The 12708-nt window shown below is 46.9% G+C and overlaps 1 protein-coding gene across 4 annotated transcripts in view; it reads right to left on the reverse strand.

Moving 5' to 3' along the window:
* The window catches only part of MEF2D (myocyte enhancer factor 2D), a 97330-nt gene extending 85274 nt beyond the window's left edge, over nt 1–12056 (reverse strand). For 2 of the 4 annotated variants that reach the window (XM_056853175.1, XM_056853172.1), the window contains exon 1: nt 11970–12056. In XM_056853175.1, the coding sequence (XP_056709153.1) occupies nt 11970–12023 (54 nt within the window). In that variant the 5' untranslated portion in view covers nt 12024–12056. The remainder of the gene's footprint in view (nt 1–11969) is intronic. The other 2 variants (XM_056853174.1, XM_056853173.1) reach the window with 1 other exon arrangement.
* Between the last annotated feature and the right edge of the window lie 652 nt (nt 12057–12708).

The following is a 12708-nucleotide window of genomic DNA, read 5'->3' on the forward strand; positions in this document are numbered from 1 at the left end:
GGATTCTGGAACCTGGGCTCAATCAAACCCCCCCCCCCCACAGAAACAATATGGGTTGCAAAATATTTTCCATTCACTTTTTACAACTCCAAATAATTGTGGAAAGATATACATTAAAATCTGTCTTTGGCATTCAGCACCAGCATTCACGAGCTGCAAAACTCCACAGCCCCAATAAAAGTTCCCCGAGCTTTCTTAACAATCATTAATGGGACGTTTTCTGCTGGTTTCAGAAACAAATAACGCTTTGAACAACGGGGATGCTTTCAATCGATTTCTTTTTTACTTCTCTCCCCCACCCCTCCGGCTTAACCCCCTTTACCAGTGGATATTTTAATAAGGAAAACTTGCAAGTTCTTCTGTTGTTCCCGTAAAGGGCAGGGAAATAATCCCACAGAGCTTGCTTGGCATTGTTCATTATATCCAGTGCTGGGTCAGCGCCACACCTCAAAGTCCAATCCATTGGATAAGGGTGGGTGGGAATTATCCATTAAAGAAAGATAAAGTGGAGGACAGTGAATGTTGACCAGCAATATAACCATAATGCAGCATAATGCACCTAAAGCAGGGATGTCGAACTCATTTGTTACGAGGGCTAGATATGACATAAATGTCACTTAGTCGGGCCGGGCCATGCCTCGTCAGCCCAGATCGAGAGTGGGGAGATGGGTGCCTTGGCTGGCTCGCAGGCCGGATAAGAGCTCACAAGGGACCGGATCTGGCCCACTGGCCATATGTTTGACATCCCTGCCTTAAAGGGCTGTTGGAAAGTGCTGTGACCAGGTGAGGAATGGGAAGTGCTTTGAACACTCTTTAAAAACATTTCCCCTCTCATTTTGAGCCAGCTCTGCAGGATAGGGAGAGAAGACAGTGTCTTTAGAGGACAGGATGGATAAAACTGATATCCATCAGAAGCTTAATCAGGTATTACTCAATGGGAAAATGGCGGCCAAGAGTCAGGAAGGTAGGGGCACACGTTTTGTCCCAGGGTAAGAGGAGGCTAGATAGAGCCCCGTGGCGCAGAGTGGTAAGCTGCAGCACTGCAGTCAAAAGCTCTGCTCACGACCTGAGTTCGATCCCGATGGAAGTCGGTTTCAGGTAGCTGGCTCAAGGTTGACTCAGCCTTCCATCCTTCCGAGGTCAGTAAAACGGGCACCCAGCTTGCTGGGGGTAAAGTGTAGACGACTGGGGAAGGCACTGGCAAACCACCCCATAATCTGCCTAGTAAACGTCGGGACATCACCCCACAGGTGAAGAGAAAGAGATTGACACTGAGAAAAGTTGTCCAGCAGCCCCCACCCCCATTCTTGCAAGTGTGCAAAGTCACTTATAGAGTTCCAAATTAACCAGAAGTTCATATCCTTGCAGAAAGGCAAGGAAGATACCCCAGTGCAGTACTGCAGTCAAAAGAGCCAGAATGGTGTAGTGGTTAAGAGCAGTGGTTTGGAGTGGAGAACTCTGATCTGGAGAACCAGGTTGGTTTCCCCACTCCTACACACGAAGCCAGCTGGGTGGCCTTGGGCTAGTCACAGCTCTCTTAGAGATCTCTCAGCCCCACCTACCTCACGGGGTGTCTGTAGTGGGGAAGGGGAAGGAAGGTGATTGTAAGTCGGTTTGATTCCGCCTTAAGTGGTAGAGAAAGTCGGCATATTAAAAAAAAACAAAAAAACAATGGTGTACGGAAGAAGGGCGGGAAGTCTCACTACGTGCCGGCAAAACACAACCATATATGAGGGAAGGGGCCCATGCTGCAAGAACACCCACCACACTTGCCCGCCCTCAGGCACCGTCCAGAGTAGGAATAGCTGCATGGCCCAATCCCTCCTGCCAGGCGGTTGCCCAGGAACTGGCAACATGAGGACAGGGACAGACCAGCTTTTTAACTTATCAGAAAAGTACCTGGCGGAGCACGGCTCTGGAGGGACACTGGCAGACAGGAGCAAGTCGAGCCAAGTCCAAGCAACTGGCAGCGCTATGGGGGCTGTTCAGCTTGGAGCTTGCCGGGGCTAACAACTCCGTCGCTCACTCGGCACATCCTCTCCCAGCCCCACCAGCCCTGACCTGTCTGAGGACTGCGTTACTGATTTCTTTTTTAGGGTGGTCAACCATTGTCTTAGGCTGTGTTTTTGCCCCTGGCTTGTTTTATTTTTGTGTCTATAATTTATGGTGTTTTATGATATTATTTTACCTGTAACTCCCCTCAAGCAGAACTCTGGAGAGGCAGCCTATAAATCTGCTGAATAAATAAACCGGTTGTTTCTAAACTGCCCTGAGAATCACCTAATTGAAAGATGGGGTATACTAAAACTTTAAAGTAAAGATAAATCGTCCATGCAAAGGAGGAGAGTGGGGGTCAATAGTGTGTGTGTGGGGGGGACATTCGTCCATGAAGAAGAAGAAGAAGAGTTGGTTTTTATATGCCAACTTTCTCTACTACTAAAGGCAGAATCAACCCGGCTTACAATCGCCTTCCCTTCCTCTCCCCACAACAGAACCCTGGGAGGTTGGTGGGGCTGAGAGAGTGTGACTAGCCCAAGGTCACCCAGCTGGCTTCACATGTAGGAGTGGGGAAACCAACCTGGTTCTTCAGATTAAGCCTCTGCTGCTTATGTGGAGGAGTGGGGATTCAAACCCGGTTCTCCAGATCAGGCTCCACAGCTCCAAACCACCGCTCTTAACCACTACACCACGCTGGAAGATGTAGAAAAGATTCTATGACCTCCTGGGGATAAACTTAACCAACACACTAACGTCGGCATTTGTTCAGGCGAATGCAGCATCAGTTGCTAGTTTTCTTCCCCACTTTCTTCTCTCCTACTGTCAGCTTTTGTAACATGGGTTGGAGGGATTACTTCTGATGGAGGGAATTTTAATTTCTCATAATGGGATTCGCAGCTCACTCGCTCTCCCCCTCACAGGTGTTTATCGAAGCAACCTCGGTCTGCGGCAAGAGGCTGTTGCCAAGAGAACAGACCTGCTGGGTAGCTGGAAATCCTAACTAGGCCATCTGTCACGATGGGTTAATTTTAAGACCTCGCAACCTTGAGGGTGGTTCCCTGAAGGGTAGGAAAATATTTGCTGCAGCAAATTCGCCCACTCGCCAGAACGATCCCTTTGGTAGCAACAGAACCGCAGGGACCTGAGACCGTATTAATGGAATTAGGTGCAGACAGGAAGGGGAGTAAGGGGGGTGTTCTTATGCTTAATAGAAGTTGGACTTCTGCTTTTAAAAATCTTGCAAGGCTTTCTGAAACAGTCCTAAGAACATAAGAAAAGCCATGCTGGATCAGACCAAGGCCCATCAAGTCCAGCAGTGTGTTCACACAGCGGCCAACCAGGTGCCTCTGGGAAGCCCACAAACAAGACAACTGCAGCAGCAGCATCCTGCCTGTGTACCACAGCACCTAATATAATAGGCATGCTCCTCTGATCCTGGAGATAATAGGTATGCATCATGACTAGTAGCCATTTTGACTAGTAGCCATGGCTAGCCGTTTCCTCCATGAACATGTCCACTTCCCTCTTAAAGCCTTCCAAGTTGGCAACCATCACCACATCCTGGGGCAGGGAGCTCCACAAGTTAACTATGCATTGTGTGAAAATCCCCAGGGCTTTTTTTTTTTTTTTTTAAAGTATGCAAGTTCCAAGTCCTCATGACGGCAGAAGTAAAAGATCAGGAAGGCACCTCACAGGACAAGGGGGTGGGAAGTTAAGTTCTCAGCTATATTGTCTGCCCCCCCTTTAGCCAACTGTTTTAGCCAATTAATTTAGCATTCTTGGTTTATAATCTGCCTGTCCCAAGTGGCTCCCGTGAGTCATGCTAATCATTAGATCCCAATTACACTAACTAAACCCTCATGTAGCCCTGTCCCTAGGCATCCAAAAACCAACTTCAGTAAAGGTATTGGCTGCATGTGAGTGTCACGACAAACTTCTATTTGTCCCCAATGGGCAAGAATATGGCTTGTGGACTCACCGCCAGGCCAAAAACATCCAGCTGTGCTCACTCATGAATCAGGCCAGGCGATTTACTCTCATGTTTTCCCATGTGTAGAAGAATTGGTTTTTATATGCTGACTTTCTCTACCTTTTAAGGAGAATCAAACTAGCTTGCAATCTCCTTCCCCTCCCCACAACAGACACATTGTCAAGTCGGTGGGGCTGAGAGAGCTCTAAGAGAACTGTGACTAGCCCAAGGTCACCCAGTTGGCTTCATGTGGAGGAGTGGGGAAACCAAACTGGTTCTCCAGATTAGAGTCCGCCGCTCTGAACCACTACACTCTGTAAGGTTGTAAGAGTGAATTAGAGGTATCCTGTTGTACTCTGATTCCACTAGTGGATGAGCAGCCCAGTCCATAAGCCCAATATCTATTTTATTTTGTTGACATTATTTATTGTCCACCTTTCTCACTGGGACTCCAGGCAGATTACGCAGACTGAGTCAATGCAATCGACAGGATGGGGCATTCAGTGAACAATGCAATAGGAATTAGGATTGTAGAACCAACCAGAAGTCTAAAAACAGAACCGAAGCAAAGCATTAACATGACACATTAAATGATGCAAAAGTCACATAGTTGGATCCAAGTTTCAGCAAGCTATACACAGTAGTGTAGACCAGCAGTTCCCAAACTGTGCTCAATGGAGCACTTGGTGCTCCGCGAAACATCTCCTAGAGCTCCGTGAAGAGATTGGAAAGAGATATACTACTGTCATTCAGTTTAGTATATAGGTGATAGGTGAAAATTAGTGCTCCATGACAAATTTCTCTCCTGAAAAGTTTGGGAACCACTGGTATAGACCACAGGCCCCTGATAATTTTTCCAAGTAACTTTGTGAATCATTTAGTACAGTGCCAACTCTGTTGCCTGCACAGAAAAGCCCTCTAGAGTAATTCAGTTTTGCATAGTTTGCAGGAAGCCAGGAGAGTTGGGAGCCTTCCTGACCTCCTCAGGCAGGCCGTTCCATAAGGTGGGGGCCACCACAGAGAAGGCACACATTCAGGCAGTTGTCGATTTTGCCCCTTTGCCGGATGGAACCTTCAGAAGGCCCCGCTCAGATGAGCAAAACAGTCGTGGCGGAGCATGGGGGAGAGGCAGTTCAGCGGATGAGGGACCAAAGCCATAAAGGACCTTGTGTGTGTGTGTGTGTGTGTGTGTATGTTAAGTGCCGTCAAGTCGTTTCCTACCCTATGAATCAAAGTCCTCCAAAATGTCCTATCTTTGACAGCCTTGCTCAGATCTTGCAAATTGAGGGCTGTGGCTTCCTTTATTGATTCAATCCGCCTCTTGTTGGGTCTTCCTCTTTTCCTGCTGCCCTCAACTTTTCCTAGCATGACTGTCTTTTTCCAGTGACTCGTCTTCTCATAATGTGACCACAATACGATCACTTCAGTTTAGTCATTTTAGCTTCTAGGGTCAGTGCAGGCTTGATTTGATCTAGAACCTGCTGATTTGGGGGTTTTTTTGGCAGTCCCCGGCATCCATAACACTCTCCTCCAACACCACATTTCAAAGGAATCTACTTTCTTCCTATCAGCTTTCTTCAATGTCCAGCTTTCATACCCATACATAGTAATAGGGAATACGATGGCGTATAAGGGCCTTATATGTGATAGCAAATACCTTAAATTGTGCATGGTAACTGATGGGCAGCCACTGATGCGCCTGCAAGATGGGATTAATATGCGTGCTCCATCTAGCACTGATTCAGAATAAGGCAGCTTCATGTGTTCATGCGAGAGCCAGTGTGGTGTAGTGGTTAAGAGCGGTGGTTTGGAGCAGCGGACTCTAATCTGGAGAACCAAGTTTGATTCCCCACTCCTCCACATGAGCGGCGGATGCTAACCTGGAGAACTGGGTTTGATTCCCTCACTCCTCCGTATGAAGCCTGCTGGGTGACCTTGGGCCAGTCACGGTTCTCTCCGAACTCTCCCAACCCCAAGGAGGGGAACGGAAGGTGATTGTAAGCCGGTTTGATTCTTCCTTAAGTCGGCATATAAAAACCAACTCTTCTTCTTCATGAAACGTGGTGTTGAAGTCTATAGAAACTCAATGGAGATTAAATTCTGAAACTGAAATGCAGTGGGTGGTTATACATGACAGGCCTTTTCAGCAGCAGCTCAAAAGGAACTTGCACCCCAGGGAAGGCCTTTCCCTGGCGGCCTTCAGAAGCCAGGCACGGCTTGTTTTATCCCAGAGGGCATTAGATGTATTTGAGGCGTATTCTGGGCAGTGGTTTTCCATTAGGCTGTGCTGCTCTTTTAAAATCTCTACGCAAAAAAAGGATAAACGGCACAAACTGGACATCAAAAAGGGAAACGTTCAGAACCAGGTGGGAAAACATTTCAGCCTCTCAAGCCCCTCTGCAGCCAAACTAAACATCACCATTCTTCCAAGGGGGGAAAAATTCAGAAGGGAGAATTCAACATGAAATTGCTGAATCATGAAGCCTGGTATTATCCTATTAGGGCCCACAGAGATGCTGGACTCCTCTCCCATGGCAGGTATTAAATTAGCTCAGTTTAGCATGATTGCTTAATGTCCCTGTTATAGTATTGGGAATGGTCACTGTTGCTCTTGTACACATCTGAGCTTTGCACAGAAATGTCATGCGCCAGATCTCTTGATATCAATGGCTTTGACGCCACTCCTTGTGACTGCTTTGTGCGTGCGCACCTGCCAGCTAAGGACACACTTCACACATCTCATGGAGTAGACTCTAGTTCACAAAACCTCCCGCCACAAAAAATAAATAAATCTGATAATCCTTTAAAAAGTGCCACAAGATTCCTTTTTTGGATCTGCGAGTTTCAGCTATGATGCTTATTGCACTTAATCCTCTGGCTTGGGTTCATTAGTGTTTAGTTAATATCTGCAGTGCCCTGGTCTGGCTAGCTCAGGCTAGCCCAATCTCTCTGGGAAGCTAAGCGGGGCCAAGTCCGGGGTGGCAACACAGAGGCAGGGAATGGAGACTGTGGCTCAGTGGCAGAGCATCTGCTTGGCATGCAGAAGGTTGCAGGTTCAATCCCCGGCATGTCCAGTTAAAGGGACTAGGCAGGTAGGTGATGTGAAAGACCCCTGCTTGAGACCCTGGAGAGCTGCCGCCGGTCTGAGTAGACAGTACTGACTTTGATGGATCAAGGGTCTGAGTCAGTATAAGGCAGCATCATGTGTTCATGTGTGTTCATTAGGAAAACAAGTTTACTTTGAGAGTAGTTCAGCCGTGGAATCAGCTGCGTAGGGAGGAGTTGAGCTCCCATGCTCTGGCAGTCTCCAAGCAGCGGCCGGACGAACACTCATCAGGGATGCTCTAGGCTGATTCTGCACTGAGCAGGGGGTTGGGGTTGGGCTAGATGGCCTGTATGGCCCCTTCCAGCTTTATGATTCTAAACCACCTCAGCTCGTCTCCTGCCTTGAAAGCCCGAAGGGGTCATCACAAGTCAGCTGTGACTCAACAGCACTTTCCACCCAAGTCTGCAGTGGATTTTATGCTATTTCGAGACACCATGAAGACTCTTTCGCAAAACTCAGGTTATACATATTTTATTGAACTGGGCCCTAAGAATTCCACCAGAGCTGATTCATCTCCCTACATGTCTCCAAGTAGGAGATGAAAAACGGCCCTTGGATCTTGACACAAAGCTACACATTATACAGAACGAGGCTACAGGTGGAGGGACAGAATTCTGAACTAGAATATTTCAGACTGCGGGCGGTGCAAGGGGTCGCTTTATTTTAAACCCTCTCCCTATAAAAAGCTAGTCGCAAGCTGTAAATCAGAAAACCAGGGCAATGCCTATATTAAATCAATCACACTCACTCTGATGTGCTAGCTAAGTCATTTTTTTTTCAAATAGGTGAAAGGAGAAGAAGTAAAACACTACAAAGAGCCAGTGTGGTATAGTGGTTAGAGCGGCGGACTAGGATCTGGGGGGCCCAGGTTCGAATCCCCGTTCTGTCACTTCCTTTTAGCATAACCTACTTCATAGGGTTGTTCTAAGGACATAAGAACATAAGAAAAGCCCTGCTGGATCAGACCAAGGACCATCAAGTCCAGCAGTCTGTTCACACAGTGGCCAACCAGGTGCCTCTAGGAAGCCCCCAAACAAGACGACTGCAGCAGCAGCATCCTGCCTGTGTTCCACAACACCTACTATAATAGGCATGTTCCTCTGATCCTGGAGAGAATAGGTGTGCATCATGACTAGTACCCCTCTCCTCCATGAATGTGCCCACTCCCCTCTTAAAGGACACAATGAAGGAGGGGGTGAGTAATATTGTAAAATGTTTTGAATCCCTTATTGGGAGAAAAGTAGGCTGTCAATAAATAAGGTATCTGCCCGGAATGTCCGCTGGTTCAGATTACAGCAAAGATTATTTCATTTTGGCCCTTTGGAACTATGGTCTGATTGGAGCAGTTGAGCAATGGAAAATAAATTTGTCCCAGTAAAGCGGCAGAATCAATCCACAAGGAGCTCAGAGTACTTCCCTGCACGAAACCATAACACAGAAGCAGCTCAAGACGCCCTGAAAACCCATACCGATTTGGGGGGGGGGGGGGAGAAGAGGTCTGGCTGTTTATTACCAAAGCGAGAGTGCGTGTCCTAGTTTTTCCTGTTCTAGAACCCAGCTGCTGGCATCGGTCCAACCTACCTGGCTGGTGACTCACAAAATACGCTCTCTCTGGATGCCTGACCTTCTTCCTCTCGTTCCGCTCAGTATACTGTTTATCAGCTAGACTTCGGAAGCCCTTAAACACTCGACGCACGGTCCCCTAGGGTTGGCAAAGTGTCCTGTATTTTAATAAAAGCTCTTTATTTCTATACCCAAGAGTACCTGACAGTCATAAGGAATGAGATTCACAGGAGGTACCCACCAGCAGTTTTTAAATCTATGCCTGTCCAAGTCCAAACTACGTCTTTCTATCTATTCCAGCACTGTACAAGAGTCTTTCACAAAATCCTAGAGTTGGAAGGGACCACCAGGGTCATCTAGTCCAACCCCCTGCATAATGCAGGAAATTCACAACTACCTCCCCCCCTTGCACCCCCAGTGACCCCTTCTCCATGCCCAGAGGATGGCCAAGATGCCCTCCCTCTCATGATCTGCCTAAGGTCATAGAATCAGCATTGCTGACAGATGGCCATCTAGCCTCTGCTTAAAATCCTGCAGGGAAGGAGAGCTCACCACCTCCCGAGGAAGCCTGTTCCACTGAGGAACCGCTCTAACTGTTAGAAAGTTCTTCCTAATGTCTAGACAGAAACTCTTTTGATGTAATTTCAACCCATTAGTTCTGGTCCAACCTTCTGAGGCTGGGTACCCAAGGTTGGGTAGAATGAAAAAATATATATATATAAATAATGAAAATAGAATTTATTGGAAGCGCTATGTCGAAATTAAAATTATTTAAAAACGTTAAAATAGCGCAATGGCATTTCCTGAGGTTGATATCTATAACTACATGCCAGACGCGTTTTGGCCAATTTGGCCTTCATCAGTGGTCAATTGAAACCCATGTAAAACCTGCATACATTTACAGAAATATATACATATACAAACAGTTTAAATCAAACCTGGCATGTATATAGGTTGTATAATATATTACCAATTACTCAAACATCTGATAAGATTGACTCTAGTTGTAATACTGGTTTATATATGTCTCCCATATAGGACATGTGCAGTTATCAACCTAGTAAAGCAATGGGGCAGCAGAAAGCACCTCGGCACCCTCCTCTATATGACAGCCCTTTGAGTACTTGAAGATGGTTATCATATCACCTCTCAGTCTTCTCCTCTCCAGGCTAAACATACCCAATTCTTGCAATGATCTTTGGAGATCATTGGCACAAATACAGCCCACTTCCTGTCATATTGTTAAGGCCAACAGGAGCAGAGAGGCCTTCAGAAGATGAGCTTCTGGGATGGACTGTTCCCCAGGTTATACCCTCTTCCTTTAAAAAGAATCCACTGTTCTCCTGGGCCAGACTGCTATGTCACAGGGGTTGGATGGAAGTTATCTGGGCTTTTCAGCAATCTCCTTGTGGTCTCTAGGGGCAAGAATAAATTCTCAGGGCAAGAATCAAGGGAACAAGCTGTTTCCTACATTGCTTGAGCTTTCGGTTTCCTCTGCCCCCTCTTGTTCACCCTCAAGGAATCAGACCAAGGTCGTCCCACTGGTACCAAACCCCACTAGGTTCTGTCCCACCCTCACCAGGCTTATCTACATACGAAGCTGCCTCATACCAAGTCAGGCCATTGGTCCAGTTAAGATCCTCTCTCCAAGCCAGCTCTCTAGGCCCCTGCCTGCAGAGGTGAGGAGGAAGCCACCAGGGACAGGGCTTTTTTAGTGGTGGCACCTTGCCTTTACGTTTATTGCTTTTATTACGTACCCTGGAAAATTCTGTTGGTCTTATTTATAGTTTTTACTTGGTGAGCTCCTTTGAGGAGGTCTCTTGGAGAGGCGGCGTATCAACTTCCCTCTCCCATATTGTTCCTTCCCAGGAATTAAGACTGAAGGGAGAGACCCTCCTGACTGTCCCAAAAAAGCTTGCCTGGTGGGCTCACAAGAGAAGGCCTTTTTGGTGGCAGCCCCATGATTATGGAACGACCTCCCCAGGGAGATGGCCCTGGCCCCTTCACTGTCAATCTAATCGTTGCTTTATTTAGATTGTTTTTATTGTGGTTTTTATAATTGTGGTTTTTATAATTGTTTTATTTATGTTGTAAGCTGCCTTGAATTCTGCAAGGGAGAAAGGTGGCTAAGAAGCAAACAAACAAATAAATTAATGTAGTTCGGTACTGTCTACTGGGGCTAGCACTAGGGTCTCCCAATTCCTGAGATTCCTTTAAGCTAGAGATGCTGGGGATTGAACCTGGGACCTTTCATATGCGAAGCAGGGGGCTACCATTCAGCCAGAGCTCCTCCTCAGGACCCTTCTCACTGGACAGCCAGCGTGGTACAGTGGTTAAGAGTGGAGGTTCGGAGCGGTGGACTCTGATTTGGAGAACCGGGTTTGATTCCCCACTCCTCCACATGAGCGGCGGAGGCTAATCTGGTGAACTGGATTTGTTTCCCCACTCCTACACACAAAGCCAGCAGGGTGACCATGGACTAGTCACACTCTCTCAGCCCCACCCACCACACAGGGTGTCTGTTGCGGGGAAGGAAAGGCGATTGTAAGCTGGTTTGATTCTCCGTTAAGAAGTAGAGAAAGTTGGCATATAAAAACCATCTCTTCTTCTTCTCTTATGCTCCCCCTCTCAAATCTGCAGGTCTAGTTTTCATTCTTGGCTATTTATACCCACTTTTCTCCCCCAACGAGAGCAGAGTGGCTTAAATCATAGGCCTCCCCTTCTCCATGTTATGCCAACTACACCTCTGTGAGGTAGGCTAGGCCAGATGGACTCAGGCCAGCCAGCTTTCATGACAGAGTGGTGATTTGAACCTGGGTCTCCTAGATCTTCATGCCACACTCTAACCACTATACCATATCGACGGGACCCTCAAGCATTCCCAAAACAGTTCCCTCCAACCCAGTACCTGGTACTACCCTTTGCTGCAGGGTTGCCAGGTCCCTCTTCACCACCGGCAGGAGATTTTTGGGGCAGAGCCTGCGGAGGGAGGGGTTTGGAGAGGGGAGGGACTTCAGTGCCATAGAGTCTAATTGCCAAAGCGGCTATTTTTCTCCAGGTGATCTGATTTCTATCAGCTGGAGATCAGGTGTATTAGCAGGAGATCTCCTGCTATTACCTGGCAGTTGGCAACCCTACTTCACCATTCTCCTGAACAGCCTACGAAGCATCCCTTGAAAAGTACACGCTTCACCTTGCAGTCAGGAAAGCAGAGGTCCAAACCAAGTGAAAGATGTAATTTTGAGGCTTTCATGGAACTGGCAAAGAAGGCCAGGGGCGAGGCGAGGGGAAAGAATCATGAGGTACAAACGAGGGCTTTTCCAGGCAGCTTACCTGACGGTTCCTTTCGTCCGTGATCCTCTGGATCTGGATCTTTTTCCTCCCCATGTTCTGCGGAGATCCTCAGTGTATGAGGAGAATCGTGGTGTTTTTTTTTTAATTTCCAAAAATTAAAAAGGAAACCCTTGTTTTTCAAAGCGCTGTCATTAAAAGTTCTCTCTTGCTTTCTTTTCTTTTTTTCAAAGGTAAAAAATTACAAAAACAAAACGAAAAAGGTCTGGGGTCTCTTCTTCAGTTCATTATATCCTGCTTCATCCGTGTCAGTCCAACAGCGTCAGGACTTTGTGAAGTTTAAAAACCCTGTGGAAAGAGAAAAGGGGGATGAATGAAACTTACTGCTAAGCATAAAATTGTTCTTCTTATAACGTGTAACCAGGGGTTCCTAATTATTTATTCCTTTAGTTATTTATAGCTTGCTTTCCCCCCAATGAGTATCCAAAGTAGCTTATAACATTGTTCTCACCTCCACCATTTTATCCTCAAAACAACAGGTAGTTTCAGAGGGTAGCCAAGCCGGTGTGCGGTAGAAAGGTTCAAGTCTAATAAAGACCAACAAGATTTTCAGGGTATAAGCTTTCGAGATATCTGACAAATGGAGCTGTGATTCTCGAAAACTACAATAAGAAGAAGACATCCCATGGGGTGATGTCCCGACGTTTACTAGGCAGACTATGTTTATGGGGTGGTTTGCCATTGCCTTCCCCAGTCGTCTACACTTTACCCCCAGCAAGCT

The sequence above is a fragment of the Euleptes europaea genome, chromosome 7 (assembly GCF_029931775.1).
Source record: "Euleptes europaea isolate rEulEur1 chromosome 7, rEulEur1.hap1, whole genome shotgun sequence".
NCBI classification, from domain to species: Eukaryota; Metazoa; Chordata; class Lepidosauria; order Squamata; family Sphaerodactylidae; genus Euleptes; species Euleptes europaea.